Genomic DNA, 26,762 nt, shown 5'->3' with positions numbered 1-26,762 from the left:
AGAACAAAGACAACAATGCTATGCGCCTGGTAAGAGTCACTCGACGGGTGCTAGAGAGAGGTATGCCGTGATCGAAATCAGGAGACAGGATTATACATATACATTAGATGGAGATTATATTATACAGGAGATATAGAAGTACTTTTTCAAATTCGTGTAGGCCTATCGCAGGCACTAATGAAGCGTTCATACATATACGTATACATAATTGTAAGGCGATGGGGATAACGCCACTAAACCAACCAGGTCTAAGAAAAGCCCACAACAAACTTACTCGTAGCTGGGTAGTTTTTATTATCACTATCTCGCAGTATATTGATAATAAGCTATAGCTAGCTAATATAGCTCAGAAAACCGATAGACACTTGGGTCCAAAGCAACACTACATTTTATAAAAAAAATTACAGTTATAATTGACGGATCAAGCAGATAGTCCACCGTCAAGAACCGTCCCCTGTAAACAGAGCACCATTTCACAGGGCGTGCAATGAAAACTTCCTACCGAGTGCCACTGGGCCCATCAACTTGAGGTGTAAGTGTTAAGCCTCATGTGCCCGTAATTAAGAAGCCCTTCAGAACAGAATACAAAAATGCAACTTGGTGGCAGGAATAAGCATAGCAGTACTTCTGGACGAGATATATTACAAATTAATTCAATTCTTTTATTTGCATAAAACATTGTAAGTATACATGTTTAGTCATAATCTATGACATGCAAATCTTAATTTACACAAATTAATTTATATAATAACTAAATAAATAATCATCAAAATAAACGAAATCAACAAAATATATCGGCTGAATATAATAAAAATGTCATTAATTTTACTGTATGGAACAATAAATTTATAATCATGGAATGTCAATTAATAAATACAATATTAAAAATTAGTACCTAAATAAATTATATTTTACTATCCAAGATCTCCCTTACCGAGTAATAGTTGTTTGCTTTCGTGACTGGTTGGTTGATATTATTTACCAACCAACCAGTCACGTAATTATGCCTTGAATTTCAAAAATGCTAAATCTTTAATAGCAATTTGTTGAAAATCAAATTATGATAACAACTTTTAGAACTGAGCGCTGTTTTACATGGTGGGGAAAAATATATCCGTACCTTTTTACTAAGCATGCTGATTCTAAGATGTGATGAATATGATTAAAAACTTACTAATTACATCAGACTTGTCCACTTTCCTACAACAAACGTATTTAATTGCCGCTCTACGTCTCGAATGAATCTCTTCGCGCAAAACAGATCATTTCTATTCCTGTCGAGTCAATTAAACTTGACGCCGTTAGAACAATTACTGTTTGTCCACTGGTCGATTATCCACGACCCCTGACGTGATAAGAGTGTGACTGTGGCGGGGACATTGCAGCTAAGGATTATTTTACATTTCGAAAGAAGAATCTATATAGAAGATAAAAACAGAATAGAAACATCTTTATTGTTTTAAATGTACATTGTTTGATGTTTTAAATATAAGTTATAAAACAAGATACAAATGACTGTAGCGCGAGGCTTTGCAACTAAGCTTTGCTGCTAAGGGTTGCCGGTGTAGTTACACGCATATGAGGCTTAACACCTACGCCTCAAGTTGAAGGACAGAGACCGCAACGTTGCAAGATTAGTTTTCCTTGCATGCCCTGCCTGGAAAACCATCGTGTATAAACAGAGTATATATACTCTGTTTATACACGATGGTTTTCCAAGTACCATAAGTAGGCACTTGTTTTTTTTAAGACTGTAGGAAAGGAGATGAAAGCTAAGAGTATGTGCAGGCAACCGCTACTAACTATCACTTATCTTAATTCACTTATCTTAATATATTCCCAGGGTGAGACGAATTCGTGGAACACGGGTTGTAACGCGTAGGGCGTGAGGGCAAACATCACGTGTATGCAAACATAGGGTATGATCAACTCAATAAGGAGAAGTTGGGGAACCATTTGCCAGTGTCATTTTGTGACAGCACACCTAAGTAACAGTGATACAGGAACAGCAAAAGAAGTACAGGAAGCGGTGATAGCCCCGTGGGTAGGAGCTCGACTACACTTTCGGGGTGCCGAGGTCGAATCCCAGAACACTCGCAAATTTTCTAAAATTAAGTGCGTTTTAAGTAATCAAATATCACTTGCTTCCACAGAGCAATGCAGATGCCTGCCAATGCCAAACCTGAAAGTTCTACAAAATGGTTTCAAAGGTGTGTGGAGCCCACCAATCTGCACTGGGCCAGCGTGGTGAGTAGCGTTGACACGTGCACGACTTTATAATTTTTTTTTGAAGTAACCTAACCTTACTTAGCCATACCTACAGGTTCCTTCCCACAAATATTTTTGTTTTATTTCATAAACATCGACACATTTCGTTTCAGAAAGTTCTAGAACATAGGGCATAATAAAATGTTTTTTTTATTCTACTTCAAGTTAGCCCTTGACTGCACTCTTACCACTTGGTAAGTGATGATGCAGTACTTCCCCGGAAGAGCTCTGTGCCAAAAAGCTCTACTGATAAGAATGTCTGGTTGTGCCGTTTTATTTTGAACGTAAGCTTATAGAAAAGTCCTGTTATAGTTTAAAGGACTACGTAAGCGTGGGTTAAATTATTGCTCTAACCAGGTTACTCTTCTAATAATTTAAAATGACATTGTGAGATGTTGATAACAAAAAAAAAATAACAACCGGCTAAGTTGGCTGTGGGCTTCTTCTTAGACCAGGACGCGTTTGGAACCCTCGTAGCTTTGGTTTTAAGTTTGCGAATGTGGTTATCGCCATCATCTCACTACCGTGTAATTCTTATGTACGCATCAAAAGTGCCACCTGTGGGCATATGCACTTGAATAATGATATTTTTGACTTTGAATTTTGACTTTATTATAATATAAGTAACCAGTAACCAGTAACCTGATTTTAACTAAAATTATAACTGTGACATGGAGGTCATCCACCTTAAAACTTATTTCCTCATAATGATGTAACAGTCTACGCCCTCGTTAGGGCAACCCAATTTGTCCAAGGGGGTGTCCTTTGTCCTAAACAAACACACTTGTAAACAAGCTGTCTACACCACCTCACTCCGAACTAATTCTCCTTATTTGAGTTGTCTCTTATAAGTTTGTATATAAATACTTGATAAGGTACTTTGTACCACCTAAAGAACTCCTACGTGTTAAACTTATCCGAAGTGGCAATTACCGTACAAAATATATTTTCGACTGTTCCATTGAGTTTTTTGTAATTTTATTTTTTATTTCAACCACTGTTCTATTGAAAAAACTAAATTAAAATATTTGTATATACAAACTAGCGTGAATTCCTTTTTACACGCTTTTTATTAGCTTCACCTGTATGTTTGTTTGTATGTTTGTAACCGACTCCTTTGGTCGGTCTAATTTCGTTCAAACTTTGTACGTATATCGAGGACCGATGCCAATACACTAATTTGATAAGATTTTTCCAATTTTCAATTTGCAAATAAGATATTTGTTGAAATATAAAAATAATAATAAATATGACCTAAAAAAAATAATAGTACCTATAAAAAAAAAGTACTTAAGTTTGTTTTTTTTTTAAAAAAAGTAAGTTTGTTTTTTTATACCAAGCGTGTTTTTTAGTTTTTTCGAACTTTTAATTTTAAATTCAAATTCAAATTAAAAATTTCTTTATACATGAAGGCCTATCACAGGCACCTATATATTATAGGTATGTTTACAAAATTGTAAGGGGATGGTGATAACTTCGTTCGCCAACTTAAACCTAAAGCGTATTGGGTGTATTGTCGTAGTATATATATATATATACTACGACTATATATATATATATATATATATATATATTTTTTTTTTAAGAGATCTATCATCTATGAATAAATACATAAATAAATGGCATACAATCACAACATTCATTAAAATTCATATTCCTTTATTTATCTATTTATTTATATCATTTTCTCATTTCAAATATAATTTACCTTACAGAAAAAAGCTTGTTTTTCTACGCTTAAAATGTTTCCCCTATCTAGTTAAGTTACAGACGAATGGTCTTAGATAAGAAATTGACATGTTTATCACTTAATTTATGCGAGGCAAACCCGTTACTTGTCTTGAGAGATTCCCACATTCGCATTATGTTGAAAATACATTCTTTGCTCAGGTAAATATCTTCATTTAAGCATTTAAGCATACTTACTTACTGAGGATAAAAAGGCCTTCAATCTTCTAGTGGGAAGCATCGGCCGTGACTAGAAAAAGACATGCCACCTAGCGATTCGGCGTTCCAGTAAAATGGCGAGTAGAAACTGAATATGGGTATTATAACTGCCATAATGAAATTATAACATTCAAGTCAGCCTGCGATAATTTTAGGCTGCATCATCATCAACTCATTATTGGTCCCACTCTCAGAATGAAGGGAGTGTAGGGGTGTATCATTGTGAACTTTCTGACATTCAGGTTTACTAACGATGTTTTTATTCACCGTTAAAGCAAAGGCACATCATTCCGAAAAGTTAAAAAGAAGTCCAACTTGTTCCTCTCGCAAGGGAGACCGTTAAGTCTAAACCACTTCTCTTCTTGTTCCATTTTTTTCTTAACAATTATTCATTGTAAAGTCAACATTTATTTATTTATTCCCCATCTTACATTTTTGTCATTACAGGAAGAAGTTATCCCAATACGTTAATGCAGCATTTTATATAAATTTTAATAATATATATAACTATAATGTATAAGATAAAATCCAAATCGCTACATTTGTGAGTTCACTCAGAGTGCAACAAAATAAATCCGTCTTCTCGGCTATCATATTGAGGGTACGGAGTGCGTGCGTCAGTGGCGCCTCCTTCAGTAGCTTAGTGCGCCCGTTCGGCACCGCCAGCAGCGATGGCCGGTGCCTCCATCACTGTTAACATCTCCTGAGGATGCTCCGGTTTCGGAGCGAAACGTGCGTAGAGGGTGCATTGCCGAGGATCTGTTTGGTGTGGAGTATACGGATTGAAGAAACAAGACAAAGAGTCAAAGACGAGCGGTGGTCATACATAGTTACAAATTGGTACCCACGAGACTCTAAGCGCAGAAGAGGCCGACCATTAAGAAGGTGGTCTGATGATATAACACAGATAGCAGGAAAAACATGGGCAAGAGCAGCTATGGACAGAAAGTCCTGGCTACTCATGGAGGAGGCTTTCACCGCCAAATGCGGTCCTTACAACAAATATTAAATCTAACATAGTTTTAAGAAAAATAACTAACCTAAACATTTGTTGTATTTAGAATTTAATTATGTAAATTTAGAATCCATTTAAAATAATATTTAAACCGTTGTAAGGAATAATAAAGCTATTATTATTATTATTATTATTATTATACGGATTGAAGTAATTATAAATAACACCATACAGATTCTCCTGCTGTTCGCGAAGTATAGCAAATTAAGCTTAATTTTCATAATATGTTATACCGCATATATAGCATAGCATCATTAGGCTTTAAGTAATTATTAATTAATACTGTTAATAAATAATGTCATCCTTAATACTAATATTTAATATAAATGCGGGAGTGTGTTTGTTTGTTTGTCTGTCCTTCACGCTCTAAGCAACCAATCCACTTTATTTTTGGCATAAAAGTAGGATGAAAAGACGGTCAGTAACATAGGCTACTTTTTATCCCTGGAAAATTAACCATTCCCACGGGACTTCCAAAAAAACGGCGACAAAGAACGTGGATAACAGCTAGTTCTAAATAATTTAATTGCTTGCCAAATTGCCGGTTTGAATATTCTATTCGCACACACAAAACCGTGAATCTTTTAGCCCTTTTAAAGCTAATTCATTCTGACGGAGGGTATGAGAAGGGATCGCGGCATCACTTAATTAGTCGGAAGCCGCTATTTCCTGGGTAACTCCTATTTTATGGATACTATGATCGTTAAGGCTCGTTAATTTATTTAACTTTACTCCATTGTTATGGTTTTAGGCTAGGCGTCCTTTCTAATTCTCACTAATATTTTAAATGCGAGTGTGTTTGTTTGTTGGTCGCTCCTTTACGCCCTTAGTAACAACCAATCAAAGATTAGCGTTAAGGCCACTTAATTTGTTGTCTCTGTCTTGGTTTTTTTGTATTCGTATTTTCATAGCATCAGCATTGTTCCGTGAATTGTTGATATACTCTGAGAATATTGAATGACCTTTACTTCATTATTCGCAGAATTCAAAAATATTCAAAATTCATTCATTGATAAGTAGGCCCAGTTTTTAAGCACTTTTGAAACGTCAAGTTAGTAGTGACTCTACCACCGGTTCGGAAGGCAGATTCCCCCGAGAAGAGGAGGCAAGAAACTCAGCAGATTGCTCTTTTTGCAGAGTATCACTATAGTACACTATAGTATAGTATTAAGATTGTGTCTTTTATAATGTTTAATGTCATCTTTCATTCATTTGTCTCTAGATAGATACTATAGCCACTAACTAAATTGGCTATAATATCTTTCTAACCCGTTAATTCCAGTATCTTCATGCTACAACTATTAGCGCGCTGAAGTGGCACTATGTAACACTCGCTCAAATCCCGCTTCCTTTGCCAAATGTATCCCTAAAGCGAATCTCGCAAGCACTTAGAGAAATCTTAATTAAAATCACATGCTCATAGAGAACTCCCGAATCTTTGCAAGCGCTATAATTAAATTTTGCGAAACTTCAGATTAGGAACAGTTGCGTCGTGATTTGTTACTTAAAGTTTTTTTTTAATTAAAGAATCATTATTAAATTACCTTAAACAGATGAAAACCACTGTGACCTACTTCAGAGGTTAGGTTAAGTCAGTCAGTCAGTCAGTCTTAGAATTTAGAACGGGCTAACCTGGCACCTTAATCGATGTCTACGCGGCATCGTACCGGAACTCTAAATCGCTGAGCGGTACCTGTTTGCTGGTAGGGACTACCCTACCAGCAAACAGGTACTAAGCTAGCCACTAAGCCACTAAGCTTCGGGCATGGCTAGCTACTAAGCTAGCCATGCCCGAAGCCTCCCACAAGACCAACCCAGAGAAATTATAAATTCCAAAGAATTGAAAGTTGTAACCAACTTAAAAAAAAATAGAACTAAAATGACTCTCAGAGTCAAACATCTGGAGAAATTCAGAGATTTGATTTGAGAGATTATAACAACACACACTATTCATGGTTATAAATGATTTGAAACCATGGGACCCTGTCACTAGATCCTGACTATGATACCACATCTTTTTAAACAATGACAGAATTTGTCTTTTCAAATAATGAATTTACAATTGACTCAGAAAAAAGATTCAGAAATCACAATCTCATTGAAACAATCAGTTTAACATTAAAAAAAATATCCATACAATCGAATATCCACAAACTCCTCATTCTTAGAAGTCGGTTAGTAAAACATAAAAGTATTTACATATATGCATTTATTTAATAATTTTGTATTAATATATATTAGACAAAAAAAAATTTAAAAAAAGTCGTAATACTTTTGGCAATAATTTGAAATAGATATTATTCTGGGGCACTTCGTTTCAAGTTGTAGGCTTTGACATTAATCGTTTGAGGGCTTTGATTAGTCAGTTTCCATCCACCAAGTGGGAAGACACGGCTGCTCAGCACCACTTCTCCTTCTCCGCAGAAAAGCTCCAAGCTGCTAGAATCTAGGAAGACTCGCCAAGTTTTTGAACCAATAGGAGACCATTCTACTTGCCTCACATCGCCCCATCCTCTGTCTACTACAACTTTGCGAACCTCCGGGTCCCAGCGCAGCCAAGCACTACCGCCACCTTCCCGACCTTCTAGCAACAGATCGACCTTTTGGTTAAGATCACTATTAATAATCAATTCCACGGCTTTGTTGAACTCTAGCACTTGGTTTGACCAAACATCGCCATCTACCGCAACTCCATCTCTTATGCTGACGATGTCTTCTACAGGGTTCATTGTAATTCGATTGCCGACTATTCTCAACTCCCTGGGTATTGTCAACATTCCAGCCCAGCCATCAACATCTTCGTTATGAGGTACACCCCACATACTAAACCATGCGCTCAGATACCTCTTTCCATTTGCTTCGGTCGTTGTTGCAGCGTAGAAGTCATGACCAAAGTCAATCTCTTGGAACCCAACCTCCTGAACGAATTCATTAGTATCATAATTAAAACTGCCAATGATGTATCCGTTTTGATTGGTGTTTTTGTACCGATCGCCTTTCTCTGACATTCCTTGGGGAGATATGAGCAGGACAAACTTTCCGTCTAGTTCAAAAAAGTCGGGACACTCCCACATGTAACCTAACTCTCCATTAGACTCTCCAATTACTGATAGAAACTCCCAACTCTTCATATCCCTTGATTTGTACAAAAGCACCCTACCTCGGTCGTTTAGAGTTTTGCTGCCAATGATAACGTAATAGTCATCTCCTCGTTTCCAAACTTTCGGGTCACGGAAATCTGGGGATCCATTGGGTGATATGGGTAGAACTGGATTCCCTTCGTACTTGTAGAAGTTGACACCGTCGTCGCTGAAGGCAAGGTACTGACTTTCGTTGAAATAAGGCTCAACGTCAATCGCCGCATGGCCGGTGTACATGAGCGTCATTTGGTCACCTTGAGTAACAGCACTTCCCGAAAAGCATTGCTCTTTTTCAGGCAGAAGCGCTGTTGGTTGTTGCTTCCAGTTTACCAGATCAGGACTTGTGACATGTCCCCAATGCATCGGGCCCCATACGCTGTCATAGGGATAGAACTGGTAGAAAAGATGGAACTCTCCTTTGTGGTAGGAAAATCCGTTTGGATCGTTCATCCATCCGACCGGTGGAGCGACGTGATACAGTGGCCTGAATCGAGGATTGATTTCCTTCTTCTTATTCTGGATGTATTCTTCTAACTGAGCCTTGGCATTTTCGTAGTTGCTCACGCTTGACGCGTACGCTATGGTTACGACGCTCAGTAGGATCAAACCAGCATGTATCACAGACATTTTGAATTTGGTAGATATGCTACAGATTTCCTCAATATTTATACTGTTTCCGTATAAATAAACTTAAAGATACCGATAATTTTTGGAGTGTTATGTTTAATATCTTGAGATTATTGAGTCGCCCCTTGACATTTAATTACAATTATTACAATATTTCGCTTATCTACATACGCACTTCACTTTTGAACACAACGAATGGTTCGAAGCACATTCTACTATTTTTTTACTTTGTATTTTTCATCACATGATCCTTAGTTTGATTCCCATTTAATTTTTACTATACACCTCTTTTACTATACTCCCATGGTTGGTAAAAGTATATTCATTCATTCGGTTATTCATTCGCCTCGGAAAACACGTCGGTGCGGGTTGTTCTGGCATTTAAGCTGCGTGGACAGTCGAAGCTCTGATTTCTTCTATGAGAGAGGAGGGCAGTAGGAATTGACAGACTGAAGTTGACAATCATTGTAAAATACCGTAATAGGTAAGTATATATCAATGTATCATAAAAAAAAATGTATTTCAATCAGAATCTTGTATAAAAATTAAATAGATAAACTTCTTTAAAATAATCCGTTTTCGTTAGTAATTACTAACTGAAACCTTCAGATAAGAAATTGAATTGAGTAGCGCTATATTTCTCTTCCGTGTCGATAAAACTGGAACGACATGAACGGGGCTCGATATAAATAGAGGTATAGGCTACCCTTAAAGTAAACGTAATTATTCTTTTTTTTTTAGTTATTTATTTACTTGTAAATTTGTACACGCATACCACTTAAACATAGTCTGCCAAACTATTATTCAGTGTGTCGGTAGTAGCTCTCGAAGACTTTTACACATTATGTACATTTTATTGAAAACCATATCACTCATTAGGCGATGTTTTCGTTAGGTAGCGTTCTTTATTTATTTTAGCGAATATATTGCTATCATAATCATCATATGAACCCATACCGGCCCACTACAGGGCACGGGTCGCCTCCCACTATTAGAAGGGGTTAAGGCCGTAGTCCACCACTGGCCTAATCCGGATTTGCGGACTCCTCACGCCTTTGAGAACATTATAGAGAACTCTCAGTCGTGCAGGTTTCCTCACGATGTTTTCCTTCACCGTTGAAGCAATTTGGTAATTTAATTGCATAAATCGCACATAACTTAGAAAAGTTCAAAGAAAAAAATATATATATTGAATAATATACAGCTGAATTAGAAAAATTAGCTCAATGTATGTACACATTTTGTTATAGAATAGCGAGACCTCCTGGTACAAGTATATTATATGCTTAAAAGGAGATCTCAGCGTAATAATTAAGTTGTTAATGAAATAAATTTTATTATTATATAGTTCTAGGTGCGCGCTGGGATTCGAACTCGGCCCTCGAAAGTTAAGGCGAAGTCCCAACCACTGAGTTATCAACGCTACAGCTTCACTGTACGTGTAAGTAAACTTTCTTAGTTTATTGGAACCGCACGTGATCGAGACTTGTTCGTGGCAGCTGAAAGGCCGCCTGTGCGTGAAGGGGCCGCTACGTGCCCTCGGGCTACCTTAGCTTATTGAATAGGCCTCGCCTATTGTAACTTGCTTATTGTAATACGCTTTAGTAGGTATTTTGTTTAATCGGCAACGAAGCTGGCATTAGGAAACCGAAATTATTGTTTGAAAACTCCTGTTCTGTTCCTTACCTTTTTTTTCAAAGTGAGAACTTCTTTTGGCGCACAGCGCATAGATTTTTTCGTAGCTAGTAAGTTAGGCTGAACCGTCACACTGATGAAACGCTCGATCGGGAGAACTCGGAACCGCCGAGTATACCCGAGCGATAAAGATATAGTTAGCTGCTCTTTGCTGTTGTGTCACTATATTTAGTATCAATTCATAACTAATAATTGTCTTCGTCATTTTTTTTTTAAATATATTACGACAATACACACATCGCCATCTAGCGCCAAAGTAAGCGTAGCTTGTGTTATGGGTACTAAGATAACCGATGAATATTTTTATGAATAATAGGTATACATAAATACTTAGATTATACATATAAACATCCAGACACTGTAAAACATTCATGCTCATCACACAAACATTTTCCAGTAGTGGAACTTAGAAAGCAGGGTCGCTGCCCACTGCGCCAGTCGACCGTCAGAAATTAAAACATGCGTTAAATTTTTAAAATGAGTAATATAAATGAATGATAAAAATCTATATATATATTAGAGAAAGTGTGTGGGTATGTTCCGTATAGGCTCCGAAACCGGCTGGACCGATTTCAATGAAACTTTCAGGCAATCTCCGGATTGACCTGGCGAATAATCCTGTATAGTTTGGTGACGATCGGAGAACTCCTATTTTTGAACTGTCAAACTGTCAAATATAGCTTTTATTTACTATGATGATATTCTATTGTTGGGTGTACATGGGTGTAGATAATGATCTTCAATTGATTCGATTGAATGAATACGGAGAGAAATAAATGATTTAATATATTGTCAATATTATGAGACTTAAATTAAAAATTTGCCGAAAAATAATAAGAGATGTTGGTCGAAGCTTTTCGCAAGAAGACCATTGACTGAAACGACTATCGAAACACTCCATCTCGTGAGCAAGGTCCAATTAGTATTTAGATACGTTTTTTATTATTTTTATGACTAATGCCCGTGCTAACCGTGCAGAAGCGACGTAATACCACAAACATGCATGCAGCGTGATGCAGAGCCGTGGGTCGGGGTATATTGCGTAAGAAAAGTAGATGAGAGTTTGAAAAATTACTTATTAATTGTCGAACCTCTAGTAAGCTCATAAAATATAAAGTCAATCAAGTAGGTACGTGAAAAGTATGTTATTCTAATGTAAAAGCCCTAGAAAATTCTTAAAGTCGTAAAATGTAGCGCCGCCGTATCCTTCAGCGCTTGGTGGCATCAGCTCTTCACATAAAACTACTTATAATGTTTTCAGTGCTCTTAAAACAGCTCAATAATATCCAAACCGGTGTTCCACACAAAGCTGTACTATTATTTTTATATTTTCATTATCTGCAGCTTAGAAAGTGCCGCCACGTTATTTAGCGAGTGGCTAGAGCTCTTGAATATGTTTATTCGTAATAGTTAAGCTTGTACAAGTAAAAAATTAGTAAAGACGATCCAGGAGTTTCGGGGCCACAAACAAACAAAACAATCTTTCCTTTTTATAATATTAGTATCATAATATAGATTTATAGCTCTTGATACTTTCTCGTGATAATAATATGACTTTTATGAAATATATTAGCGATAAGGCCTCCTTTGCACCCAAGCATTAAGTATTACTACTGTTTTCTGTGTTTTTCCTTCTTTGTTGCAATAAAGTTTATTTCTATTCTATTCTATCCTCGGCAGGGGCATTTTGCAATTTATGATTTCTTATTTTTGGTTGGTCCGTCCAGGTGGGTATGTCACTTCTAAACGGCCGTTTGGCGCAGTGAGCAGTGAACCTGCTCTCCGAGTCCGAGACGGGTGTTTTCGAAATCGAGTGGGTTCGTTTCCCACAACTGGAAAATGTTCGTGTGATGGACATGAACGTTTTTCAGTATCTGGGCGTTTATCTCTTTATAAGTATTTATCTATGAAAATTCATAAGTTATCTTAGTACCCATAACACAAGCTACGCTTACTTTGGGGCTAGATCGCGATATTATCGTAATTTATTTATTGAAAAAACGCATTAAACTGTTAATCGGTTTCTTCGAAGAATCGTAATTTAAAGTCTCGAAACCGGCAGGGTGATTACGTATCTCGCGACAGGCTTGCGACTAGCGTAAGTCTTGCAATCACTGCTGTCAAACGGCACTTTGGTTTATTTATTATATGGAAAAGTGACGATTGACAGCAGTGATTGCAAGATTTACGCCTGTTGCAAGCCTGTCGCGAGATACGTAATCACCGTGCCGGATGCAGATCCTATTGGGCACACCAAATACGCAGACGCATGCGACTATGGTGGTAGTCTGCGAGTAACATTAACAAACCTCATCCGAATGGCACGTAATACTCCAAAGGCCCATAGGGTAGGACCGCAGCCTTACATCAATCCACGCCTAATGCTTTTTGAGTCATTACGCCGCCGTATAAGTGTCACGGACAGCGGTTAGAGATTATTAATTGTAGTTGTGACCCTACGTTGCTCAGCAGTAAACTCTCGAAAGTAGTTTATTCAAAGGTCCCCATTCACACTCAGCCTGCGATCCATTTTACGCAGAACGCAGAGATCCATCGCTTCGAGAACTGCCGTCCACACACGTGTGTTGGCTATTTGAAATTTAACACTTTGTTTTTGGATTAAATCATACTTTTATTTAATTAATTAAATCATTGGGGGCTTTTAAAAATGAAGGACAGGTATTGAAGGTATACCTATAGGTTTTATTGGATTTAATTTATGCTACAAAAATACTTTCTTGCATTGATTTAATGTTACTGTATTTATAAGCTCATTGCTTCTCGTTTGATTTAAGGTGATGTATTTTTTGGAAGTATAAGTATGCCACCTCTTCAAAGATACTTACAGAGCTTTGAAAACCCCCCTTTTAACGACAAAGGACTCCTCCGTGCTACTACTACAATCTTCTGCGATTACCAACCCGTTTAGCCAAATAATGGGCGAATCCTCATGTTAGGACACGTTTAGTGGACTGTATAGGCTATTGGCACGCAACGGTGAGCTTTGTGAATTTAAGAAGGAGGTCCAGGGTTCGGTCCAGGGTTCCCAGCTGGGGCAATTTGGGAATTTTTGAATTCTCTTTGGTCTGGTCTGGTGGAAGGCTTGAAGACGTGCCACTAAGCTATTTAGCGTTCCGGTGCGATGTCGCGCAGAAACCGATTAGGGGTATGACTAACATACCCCCTAACAGGTTAGCCCGCTACCATCTTAAATAAATAAATAAATATACTACGACAATACACACATCACCATCTAGCCCCAAAGTAAGCGTAGCTTGTGTTATGGGTACTAAGATAGATATCTTATGAATATTTTTATGAATATAATACACATAAATACGTATAATATACAGATAAACACCCAGACACTGAAAAACATTCATGTTCATCACACAAACATCTCCAGTTGTGGGATTCGAACCCACGGCCTTGGACGCAGGAAGTAGGGTCGCTGCCCACTGCGCCAACTGGCTGTCAAAGAACTTTCTGTCAAATTATGTATGTTGGCTGTCAAATCTTAGACTGCATCATCACTTACTACCAGGTGAGATTTCAGTCATGTAACTTGTAGTGAAATAAAAAAAAATCAATGAGCGAATAAAATTTTAGTACAGGTAGTTAGAACTTAGCCTTTGAATAAACAGGTAAGTACCTATTGCGAGGGTATTGTAAACTAAGATACCTATCGAACTTTTGTGCATCGCAGCCTACTCGAACTTTCCATACCTTTCTGTACGTCAGGCTGCTAACAATTGTATTGTATTGCATTTATAACGAAGGTCCATCAATGTGTTAGTAATTGACAATAAACTTTTTTTTTTTTTTTATATTAGGAGGGGAAAATCCATATGGATAGTGCCGGACTCCTACCGACTAAAAAACCCCTCCTGCCTTCTAAACGTTAGTGTACCTGCCATTTGGCCTACCACTAACGTCGTTGTCCTACCTTCCTTCTCTTTCGTCCCTTTCCTTTACTTTTATTATCTCTTCCATGTATTTTTTTATAGATTCCCATTTCTCTGATGCCTCTAGCATTATGGAGGTTAGGTTTTCTGTCTTTATTTCACTTCCTATTTCCTACTTCACATTCTCCCTTTCTTCTTCAAATCGTGGGCAGTGAAACAGGGTATGTAGGTAATTGACAATAAACTTAATATATATGTTAGTTAATATAATTAATGATACTACATACTAAAGCTGACTTCCATCATCATCATCGTCAATCCATTACCGCCCCCCAAAGGGCACGGAACTCCTCGCAGAATGAGAAGGATTTAGGTCGTAATCTACCACGCTCGCCAAATGCGGATTGGTAGACTTCACACGACCTTTAGAACGTTATGAAGAACTCTCAGGCATGCAGGTTTCACGATGTTTGCCTTCACCGTTTAAAACAAGTGTTACAGTGAATTTATAAAGACGGTAAATAATTAAACTTTTGATAACTATAAATTCTAATATTTAAGTATGTTTTAGTATATATTAGTTTATTATTTTTTATATTTATTATTATGAGTATTTTATGTGTGTAATCTTGATACGTATTAGTGTGTAATTGTTCGTAAGTTTATATATAATAATAATACACCCCACCAATCGGTTTCCCTTGGTTTTCCTAATCCTAAGGTTGCCTGGAAGAGATCGCTACTAAGCGATAAGGCCGCCCTTCGTATCCTACTTTTAAGTTTATTTTTGTTGTGTCCATTGTTTTTTTTTTACTATTTGTGGTGTACAAATAAAGTGTATAAATAAAAATAAAATAAAAAAATAAATTCATATATTTTGCCAGATATTTTATTAAATAGACCTCGGTCCTACATGGACTCGAACGATGCAAAGATACATCCCGGTGTCTTAGTCGTTTATCAGTCAGAAGTGGTACGATACAAACAGTGGCGTGCACTGGGTTTTGACCAGGGTATGCATAAATCAGATGCTTGGCATAAAATGGTAAAATTCCCCTCCAATACGAGTTATATTAAAAAAATAAGGGTATGCAGTGCTTTTGCGAATGTATGAAGTGCACGCCACTGGATACAAAAGTCTAGCCCACGTGGAGACCGTGTTCGATTCGATTGTCAGCTGAAATGACGATTGTTCTTAGTGACTATTGTTTTTCAGACTGAAGCTTTAGGCAAAAGTGGTGATTGTGCTGGAATCATACGGTGTCAGCAATGTGTCTGTGTGACCTATTTACGAGAAAGTCTATGTGACCATCTACGATAACGTCTGTGTGACCGCGTAGTTGCGAGCCGTGTCATATTAGCTGCACCATATTTGCCATGCCACTTATCTGCTAAAATATGTCTGTTTGTTATATGTAAAAAGAGCAAGTTTTGATTTTTTGCCGGTTCTTCTAAGTACAATCAGCATTCCGAATCGGTGGTAGATTCACAGCTTTAGTTTGCGGAGTCGTAAACTTTTATCAGGATGGTCGAATGTTACAGAGAATTTATAAAGTGGGTAAATAATTCAACTTTTGAAAACTATAAATTCATATTTGCCAGATATATTATTAAATAGACCTCAGATCTACATGGACTCCTGTCTATCACAAATGATATTTAAATTTCTTAAATTAAAAACTCACATAACACCGAAAAGTTAGTGTTTCGTGTCGGGGCTCGAACTCGGTCTCCACGAAAAGAAAGCCGAAGCCTTACCCACTAGGCTATCACCGCTTCAAGCTGACATCCATAGATAGTCTAATCTATAAGTTAAACAATTAAAGATTATTTCAGCATTAAGGACCAATAGCTAGTGCTAAATGTCAGTGGAAGTTTAACTTAACGCCATCATGAGTACGCGTCCGCTGGGAATGGGAAAACTTGTTAACTGTTCTTATAGCAGCCTCGTTCGCTTAGGGCATGTTAAAAATTCAAGCATTCCTCAACATTCCGCGAGTGGCACGACGACGATGTTCTTATATTATGTAACACGTGTAAAAAATACTAAATAAAAAAACAAATAATAATAAATACTACGACAATACCAAACACCCATCACCATCTAGGCTCTAGCCCCAAAGTAAGCGTAGCTTGTGTTTTGGGTACTAAGATGACTGATGAATATTTTTATGAATAATATAAATCATTTATTCACACGATTATTAAATACTGACAGAAATCATAGCTTAGTACTATGTATGTAGTGGCGTGCATAGAGGGTATGCACAGGATATGCAGATGATATAAAATGAAGAAAATCTCCAGTACGAGTTATACAAAACTTAAGGACAGTAAGAGTAAGAGTTATAAAAAGCCTACCTTTAAGTATTTATAACTCGTACTGGGGATTTCCTTCATTTTGTATCTTCTGCATACCCAGTGCATACCCTCTATGCACGCCACTGTATGTATGGTATGGTATGTATGGTATTTAATATTTATCTCTTTTAATAATTTATTATATTAGTTATTAGTAGTATGTACTTAAGTGTGTAAATTTATGTATTGTTTATTTTAATTGCGATTTCCCGTCTCTCATGTTTTGTTGTGTACTATCGGTAAGGTTACCTGGCAGAGATCACTTTTAGTGATAAGGTCGCCTTTTGCTTTTAATTTTTTGTTTAACTATATTTGTAATTTCTCCCTTATTACGCAATAAAGATGTTTAAATAAAATAAATAAATAAACACCCAGACACTGAAAAACATTCATGTTCATAACACAAACATGTTCCAGTTGTGGGAAACGAACCCACAGCCATGGCCGTCGAAATAATGGAGTTAGAACGAGACGAATAAAAAAAAAACTGCAACGTGCGAGTTAGATTCATGCACTGTACCCATCAACGCTTTGAATGAATGAATGAATAAACAACTTAGAAAAATAATAAGAAAAAAAAGCAATCAATATTATTTAGTCGAAAAAAAAATTACGTTTTTTTAACCTTGTTTTATATAAAGTCGGAAATATTATTAAACATTTCCATTTAAGAAACAAATAGTTTCATTTAACATTTTAAACAAAACATATTTCGAAATATATCTAAAACTATACAGCAAATTGTTAAGTCAACATAAGTCGATGTTTTGTTACTAAAATTGCTGACGCATTAAAGCATCGCTCCTGGAACATACAAAAGTATGTCAAAACTTCAAACTCAGTTACGAGTACCTATTCGCCAAATTTTGCAACAGAATCTAAATTCTGTGCACAAAGCTCGACTCTGTTTTGTTATAAAACATCTGTCTCTCAAACAAGATCACTATGTAAATACTGTATACACCTAATGCAAGCCAGATGCGAGCAGAGTATCTACTTAGGGCCGGTCCACACGGGGCGTTGCGGCAGCGGTGCGGCGCGGTGCTCCGATCTATGTAGAAAAGTTCATGGTATGCCACATTCATGATAGCCGTCGCTAGTGCGGCCGCTGCTAATATATACTCCGGATTTGTAATTATCGAGACGAGACCTAGGGGTCGCCGTGCGTTGAACGAGAAGTTCCAACGACAGCGTACTAAGAAAGGGGATTCTTAATATTAATAGTATCGAATGCGATTTATATCAAATTGATGTTTTTGTAACAAAAATAATTATATAGGGAGAGCACTGATATCTATAGTACGAGTTTTTACTCAGTTTAGGTACCAGTGATTCAACCATACATAGTACTAAGCTATGATTTCTGTCACTATTTAATAATCGTGTGAATAAATGATTTTTATTATTATTATATATAGAAGAAAAATACCAATACATCGGTAAAGTTTTGCAAAACAAATTTGTACTTTAAAATTGTGGTTGTTTGTCACTGGAGATATATGGCATTCGATAAGTTTACGATACATGCTATTTTATCGATGTATTGTATGTTTTTTGGTATAAATATACCAAAAAAAGTCGCTATTTTTTTCTGTAAGGCACGCGAAGCGTTTTTTGTGTTCTTTCGTGGTAACGCTGCGACCCCGTAGTATCGTTGCGGCACCGCAAAGGCCATGTGCAATGCGCGAATGCATTAGAAACGTCGCGTTCACGATGCGTCGCAGCGTACGGTGTGGAGTGGCCTTAAGCTATGCTGCATGAGATAAACCTAGCACCCATATTCACTACTACCTTGAATTCCCACCGTGCCTCAAAACGCAGTGTTGATTCAGATCAGATTTCTATTTTGGGGTAGGTAATGTTATACAATGAACAATGAAGTTAGTTTACGAATGAAATGAAGTCAAACTATGCTTATAATAAAACTGTTAAGGGTCGAATTATGTAATTTCATGATTTCTTTTGAGGGCACTATAAGAGATACTGAACTCGAAACTGTATTTTTTTTCATTTGTCTGGCTGTCTGTCTGTAACATGGTCGCGCATCACGCTGATACTACTGAATGAATTCAAAAGAAACTTTGAGTTAAACTCGTAGAAACTCCGAGGCGGGACATAAGATTTTGACAACCTCTCTGGCACAGTGGTGAGAACTGTGGTTTTAAGTGGGAGGCCCTGGGTTCGATCCCCGGCAGACCCAAATTAAGCTTAGCTGATGTTATGGGTACTAATATGACTGATTAATATGTTAATAAATAATATACATAAATACTTATTACAGATACACACCCTGACACTGAAAAACATTTGACACAAATAAAATATTTTTCCAGTTGTGGGAATCGAACCTATAGTATTCAACTCAGAAAGCAGGGTCGCTGCCCACTGCGCCAATCGGCCGTCAAGACATATCTCTTAATAAATTCAAAGTTTATATGAAACGTAAACTAATGACGGCCGACTGGCGCAGTGGGCAGCGAACCTGCTTTCTGAGTCGTGGCCGTGGGTTTGATTCCCACAACTGGAAAAATAATTTATTTTATTTGTGTGATGAATATGAATGTTTTTCAGTGGCTGGGTGTTTATCTGTATATTATAAGTAATTCTGTGTATTATATTCATAAAAATATTCATCAGTCATCTTAGTACCCATAACACAAGCTACGCTTGCTTTAGGGCTAGGTGGCGATGTGTGTATTGTCGTAGTATATTTATTTATTTATATTTAGCCCTTGAATCCCACCTGTTGGTAAGTGATGATGCAGTCTACTATTGTAGTGGGCTAACCTGTTAAGGAGTATGGTAGTTATACACCTAATAGGTTTACACGCGACATCGCACCGGAACACTAAATTCGCTTAGCAATTTCGCTTCTGGTTCTTCTACGGTACGATTCTCCAACATAGCTCTCTTCAGCGCTTATTATTATCAGCGTATGTTTTTTATAATAACTTAAACCTGATGGCTTGACTTAATGATCTTGGTCTTAGAGACAGCTCAAGCGGTCATCAGTATCCAGATTGACAAACTCATAAACTAACAATTATTGGCCCACTCCAGGACTCAAAATAAATAAATAAATAAATATACTACGACAATACACACATCACCATCTAGCCCCAAAGTAAGCGTAGCTTGTGTTATGGGTACTAAGATAGCTGTTGAATATCTTTATGAATATAATACATATAAATACTTATAATATACAGATAAATACCCAGACACTGTAAAACAATCATGTTCATCACACAAACATTTTCCAGTTGTGGGAATCGAACCCACGGCCTTGGACTCAGAAAGCAGGGTCGCTGCCCACTGCGCCAATCGGCCGTCAAAAGTGTCTACGACATGCAATTCTTAAAGTATCTTGGTATATTAATTTTGTATACATCACCACTCAATTTCATGTTTTTGTCGGTAGGGTGGTAACTAGCCACGACCAAAACCTTCCACCAGAGCAGAAGAGAAAATTCAGAAATTATAAATTCCCAAATTGCTTCTGCCGGGAATCGAACCATGTTACCTCCTACCTCCTACTTTAATAGACATTAATGGACACAATAGAACACTTCCTGCCAGTAGCGTGCATATAGGGTATGCAGATGATATAAAACGGAGAAAATCTCCAGTACGAGTTATAAAAAACTTTAGATAGGCATTGTAAGAATTATAAAAAGCCTATTCTTAAGTATTTATGCAGATACGAATCCTCAAGTTCTTTGGACACATAACTAGGAATAAGCACTCCATGGAACGACTTGTTGTCCAGGGGAAAGTGGAAGGCAAACGGTCACGTGGTCGATCACCCGCGCGTTGGACCGACATAATTAAAGCTACAACACAAACCTCCATCGTGACAAGTGGAGGCGCATCGCGCGGGCTGCTGTAGGCAAAGAAAAAGAACCATCGTCAACCACGACCACTGTGTCAAGAGTGAACGACTAAGGAGGAGGAAGTATTTATGACTAGTATTGGAGACTTCCTTCATTTTGTATCATCTGCATACCCTGTGCATACCCTGTGCATACCCTCTATGTACGCCACTGCTTCCTGCAATGTGCTGCCCGAATTGTGAGACGTGTATCTGGCATACGCTGCAAAGTATGTAGGGGATGGATTTTTACTTACCACTTACCTGAATTAATCTGATTGGTGGGTTAATTATTAAAAAAATAATACCCCCCAGGAAGGGATTTGTTTAGGTAAACTGCAGGATACTTACTTTGCTCTATTTATGTTGTCAAGACACTTATCTTATAAGTAAATGGAGTACTCAGCTATGGAGTATCAGCTTTTCACACGAGTGTACAATAAACCCCATAACAAGTATTTGTTATTACCACGTACGTGAAGTACTCACGTAGGTTGTTGAGTTTGGAGGGCGTCACGCCACTGCGTCAGAACTGCAGGGGAATAACTTATTTGTTGTAATGAGAGGGAATTTTAATAATGACATATTGGTCGTAGCAATCCTTAGTTTTATTCACGTTTTGAATATGTTACTATTGATGACACAATTCTCTGTGCGTAGATTTTATTTGATGCCTGGATTGGACTTATTGTGGTTACCCCTGGATTGGATTTATGATGGTGCCCCCTGGTTTGGAAGTTATTGCTTTGACTCCTGGATCAGATTTGTCGTGATGACGCCTGGATTGGATTTATTGTGATGATCCCTGGATTGGATTTATTGTAGTGACCCCTGGATTAGAAATTATTGCTTTGACTCCTGGATCAGGTATTTTGTTAGTAACTCCTGGATTAGATGTGGTGTGATGAATTCTGGATCGGATTTGTCGTTATGACCCCTGAATTTGATTTGTTATAGTGACTCCTGGATTAGATATTGTGAGCTTAACAAACTCCCCAACGCACGGGAACAATGCCAATAGCCTAGGTCCAACCTGAATCCATGATCGAAGCCTTACTCTCGTTATCTGGGATGAAATACAGTAACTACTGTCCGAGCTCACCAGTACAGGTACTAAAATATTTCTGTTTTCGATAAACAAAATAATATTACTCATTATTAGAACCACGGCATAACCGTGATAAAAGTTCTAGATAATAAATGGTGACATTTGCATCCAAATGTAATCTGTGAGTATGATGCGAGTTCTCTGCTGAAACAGTTCCTCTCGTTAAAACTTTCATTTTAACCGAAAAAGTTGCAATTGTTTTACCAAACTACACCAAAAAACATGTCAGAGTACATTTTTCGCCAAGCTTTAGTATTGCATAATCCGCTTTTTATGTTTTTTTTTTACGTTTTCATATTCTATATGTTGTAATACAGAAAACGCAATCACAACGTTTATATATCAAATCAGATTTCGCCACGCATTTGCCGGCTTTTTTTTATTAAGTTAGCCCTTGCTAGCTGCAATTTTACCTGGTGGTAAGTTGTGATACAGTCTAAGATGGCAGCGGGCTAACCTGTGTAGTCATACCCCTAACAGATTTCTACGCGACATCGCACCGGGACACTAAATTGCTTAGCGGCACGTCTTTGTCGGTAGGGTGGTAACTAGCCACAGCCAAAGCCTCCCACCAGAACAGACCAGAGAAAATTCAGAAATTATAAATTCCCAATTTAACCCTGCAGGGAATCGAACCCGGGACCTTCTACTTAAATTCACAGCGATCACCGCTGCGCCAGGGAGGTCTGTCAACTGTATTCTGGTATTTCGTAACCACACGGCATAAGGGGAGCAAGGGGAGCAAGTGAAGTGAAGAGAAGCGTCGGTAACGGTTATTATGAATTTATTGTGATAAGAGTCGTTGAAGCCCACCAATCCGCATTGGAGCAGTTTGGTGGGTATGTGCCCAGCACTAGGATGTTAATGCGCTACGGTTGATGATCATTAATTTAATTAATTTCTTTAGAATCATCAAAAAAACTATTCTAAGAACTTACCTTCCTATGACGAAGTAGTCACGTCACTCAACAAACTTTAGTTTTTACATTACTAGATATCTAGGGATAATATAAAAAAGAGGTATTTCAGTGATATTTTAGTTTTCTTATTACGTATAATTAAGTAGGTTTTACATTATTTGCCTACTTCATAGTATAATTTATACATATTTTTCTACTACTAAGAGATTTCTAAAATTATTTACTAACTTAAGTCCTAGGCTTGTAGCAAGCATACAAAGTTATAAATTTCCTTAGAACAGAAATATTCATAATTTCACACGTAACATATCTTATTACAAAAATATTAAAATAGATTATTTACATAAATATGATTGCCTGATTAAAAGCTTGGTTAACATAGTAATTATAATACATTTATTTCAATGTACCTGAAGACATAGGAGGTACTATATTTCCAACTAATGTTTTAGATGAGGTACCTTTACACTGTTCCAAGTTTTCAGGTTTCCATTCACACAGTATAGGTAAATAATTAATTACACCGTTCAGAAAGGTAAGGTCTGTGAAAGAGTAAAAAATAAATCGGGTATATTCTATAATATCCTCCTGATAAATAATATTATCCTGTGGAACGAAATGAATAGGGACACATAAAATTTTAATAAATAACTAATAATAAGGTATGATATGTTGTGTCACAGAAAAAGATCGCTGAAAGTAAATGAAGACAAACTTTCGCCACACTGATAAAATTACTATGTCCCGCAGCAGGGCTAGCACAGGTTGGAGACAAAAATTATATCCCCCGATTATATCCCCTGACAAGGCATATAATTAACGTGTCCAACTACTAAAGCACGGGAACATGGAATATTAGAAGCTTACCCCCGTTTATTATTACACATATATTATTAGGATATTATTAACACTTGTGAGCCATATCCATCCCCGGGGAGATATTTATCTCCTGCCCACGCTAGGCTCAGTTGATGTTGTCGACTGATTATAATTATGATTATGACAAAAACAATAACAAAATCTTTGTCAATAAGTTATTTAGCTTATCGAGGAATTAAAAAGGCGTAAGCAATAAATTTAGTAAAAAATGGCAAAATACATTTAGCGCGCTAACCAGCAGTAAGCAGGTTTGACTTATTAATTATGCATAGAAATACCAAAAATCTGAAATATACAATAAATATAATGGTACTATTTCGCATGTACCTGTTAACATTTTCAACATTTACATCCTCTTTTTACATGACACCTACAATACCTACCAACTTTTTAAGAGCAAATATTACTTTTTTTTCTTTAACTCAACACAACCATCTTCCTTGAGAGGATACTTGGTAGAGGTAAATTAATTTGGTTTTTTTATTGTATTCTCTATAGCAAGTACCAAGTTTATTGCTACCAGAGCAATATTCAATTTAATTTGAGTTCAGTAATTCATAATTCAACTTATTTATAATAAGTTCCTATTAATATTTTCAGTCCATTAATTTCTCAACTTATGTGGGTTTCTTCTGTTTAAACGGTATTCAGCTCCAACCCCAGAAGTTATTAGATTCTGATGTATAAACCTTATTTAAAGAATGTAATACTTTGTCATTTATTATAGTAGGAGCGTCGACGGCCCAAAGATAATCTAAATGATTGAAATCTGGATCAGGTACCTTGTAAATTTCCGTGGTTGAAGGTAGCTTCTCGAATAAAAGTTTCACATCCTTTTCACTAGAAAGAAGGTCGTTTTCTGCCCAGAACAATTTTATTGGGAGGGTTATTTTACTAAGGTCATACTCAGGAGGCTGCTCCGATCCGTACACTTTCAAATTATCCTTTTTTCCGTAATCGAACTGCTGGAACCTTCCCCCCGCTGTAATTTCTTGGGCAAAATGAACAGCTGTCTTCCAGGACGTTCCAGTTCCTAATTTCGACAAGAAAACGGGCAGCAGAGTCTTATTAAACTGCTTCTCATTATAACCACAGATGTAAAATATAACGTTCTTGCACACTAAAGAATCTACGTTATCGACGTCGCAGGAGTTAGACATCTTCCCCAGCACAGAATCCTTTGGAATAAACTCGTGTGAACCGTATAGCATTTCCATATATGCGACATTGCTAGCAATTGGTGCTAAGGCTTTGATAGGTGATTGTAGATCTGAGAGAAAGGTAACCGGAGCTAAAGCAAACCCAGCACTTAATATATCGTTGTATTCAGGTCTTAAAGACAACATTGCGAATAATATAGTAGTCCCCATAGAATGGCCTATATATGTTATTTTAGCTTCTTTACCTTTTAGTTTCACTACATGATCGATGACAGCTGGGAGATCGTACAAAGCCACGTCGTGCCACGAGAAATTCCAGAATGATTTCGAATCGCTCTTCAATACAGCATGCTCCTTGGAGTACTTGTTCCCTCTTATATTGGGCATCCAAACATCATACCCTGCATTAGCTAATACATATGCAAGGCCTTTGTCTGGGCCGTTTAGTATCCAGTCCGCGGAACTAGCGAAGAGTCCGTGTTGCAAGATCACTGTCTTTTTTGGAGTTTCCACGCCGTCTTTGGAGCGAGGAATCCTGTGGACATTCAGCATGTAACCTTGAGATATAACAGTGTGAGTTTCACACGTGTATCCGTTACGTGTGATGATGGAAGGTACTGACAAACTCATGTCTGGGATCTCCATTTGCGCTCCCGGCTCTTCGGCCTGAAGGTATGACCACGAATCGGTCATTTTCCGTCCGCTCTCTTTAATATTTTCCACGTAATTGTTAATATCCGAACTTATTCTCCCTCCTTGATCTTCGACGTAATTGCTCACTGAGTTTTTCATTCGAACGGCCTCTTGATAGCTCACATTGAAAGCCTGTTCGACACGATTCTTTTGCACCTCGAAGAAGGTCTTCATATTGTCGGAAAAGTTCTGAATGGGATTCATTTCAAAGGTCCAATTCACTAATTGTAATGGAAGCGCGGTGGCGCTCGCTACGAGCACACATAAGTATAATACGTTCATAGTTGCGTGCGGCTAATTCTGACTAGCCTCGGCCAGACGAGCGTTATACTCTGTGAAGTATGTTATTGTGTTCGCGATGACCTGGCAGGGTTAAGGAATAATTGCGATAAATAAATTCTGCGTAATGTACGCTCGAATATAGTTTTTTCCATTGCTTATCGTGAAAAAATGTTTTGGTATTTTTTACGTGCTTACCCACGTCATATTATGAATTTGTTGTTGATAACCTACGGATCTATTAAAAAAAAACGTAGGTTCGTGGATTTATATTTCTTGGAAACTAAATTGATATCTACTTAAAAAATGTGACATAATAATAATATTTTATTATATATTATTATATTATCTAGAAAGTCAAATAAACTTCCACAGCACACGATTATAAAGCTTAAACCATAATTTCTTATAAAAGCATTACAATATGTCCATACATTCAAGATGATAGACATGGAATGTGGTCAAACATATAATATGAATTTGTCGTATACGTTCTTTCATTTTGTGACCCAACCACATGGCATCGCCAACCCTTTACTTACATTTAGGTCCTAAAGGTCGCAGTATGATGTTTAATAGCTTGTTACTCTCATGAAGAATTAGGCTATGTAATGTTCAAATCTAAGTTCAACATAATAACGCGTTATTACCTGCGAAGAAACATTCATAGTAGGTGCAATTTCTAAAAGTTATGTTTGATTTGGTTTAGCCCGTCACTGAACCTATTTGAATGAAATTCGGCTTGGAGATAGATTATATCTTGGATTAAAACATAGGATACTTTTTATATCGGAAAAATTGACTTTTCCCGCATGATATATGAAAAAACCAAAAATGCGGAGGAAGCCGCGGGCAACAGCCAGTTTTATATATTTTCAAATTACAGTCATAGCT

General features: G+C 37.2%; 2 protein-coding genes across 2 annotated transcripts; both read right to left on the bottom strand.

Moving 5' to 3' along the window:
- Nucleotides 1-7,441: 7,441 nt before the first annotated feature.
- Nucleotides 7,442-9,024, bottom strand: LOC120629536 (sucrose-6-phosphate hydrolase-like). Its single transcript, XM_039898493.1, has one exon. It carries the CDS (start codon nt 8,995-8,997, stop codon nt 7,528-7,530), a length of 1,470 nt encoding a protein of 489 aa, XP_039754427.1. The 5' UTR covers nt 8,998-9,024; the 3' UTR covers nt 7,442-7,527.
- A 14,953-nt stretch (nt 9,025-23,977) lies between these two features.
- On the bottom strand, nt 23,978-26,015 carry LOC120629325 (lipase 3-like). Its single transcript, XM_039898239.1, has one exon. The coding sequence runs from the start codon at nt 25,869-25,871 to the stop codon at nt 24,384-24,386; it is 1,488 nt and encodes a 495-aa protein (XP_039754173.1). The 5' UTR covers nt 25,872-26,015; the 3' UTR covers nt 23,978-24,383.
- Nucleotides 26,016-26,762: the final 747 nt, after the last annotated feature.

Source organism: Pararge aegeria, chromosome 14 (assembly GCF_905163445.1).
Source record: "Pararge aegeria chromosome 14, ilParAegt1.1, whole genome shotgun sequence".
NCBI lineage: Eukaryota > Metazoa > Arthropoda > Insecta > Lepidoptera > Nymphalidae > Pararge > Pararge aegeria.
This window is presented reverse-complemented; position numbering and strand designations above follow the sequence as displayed.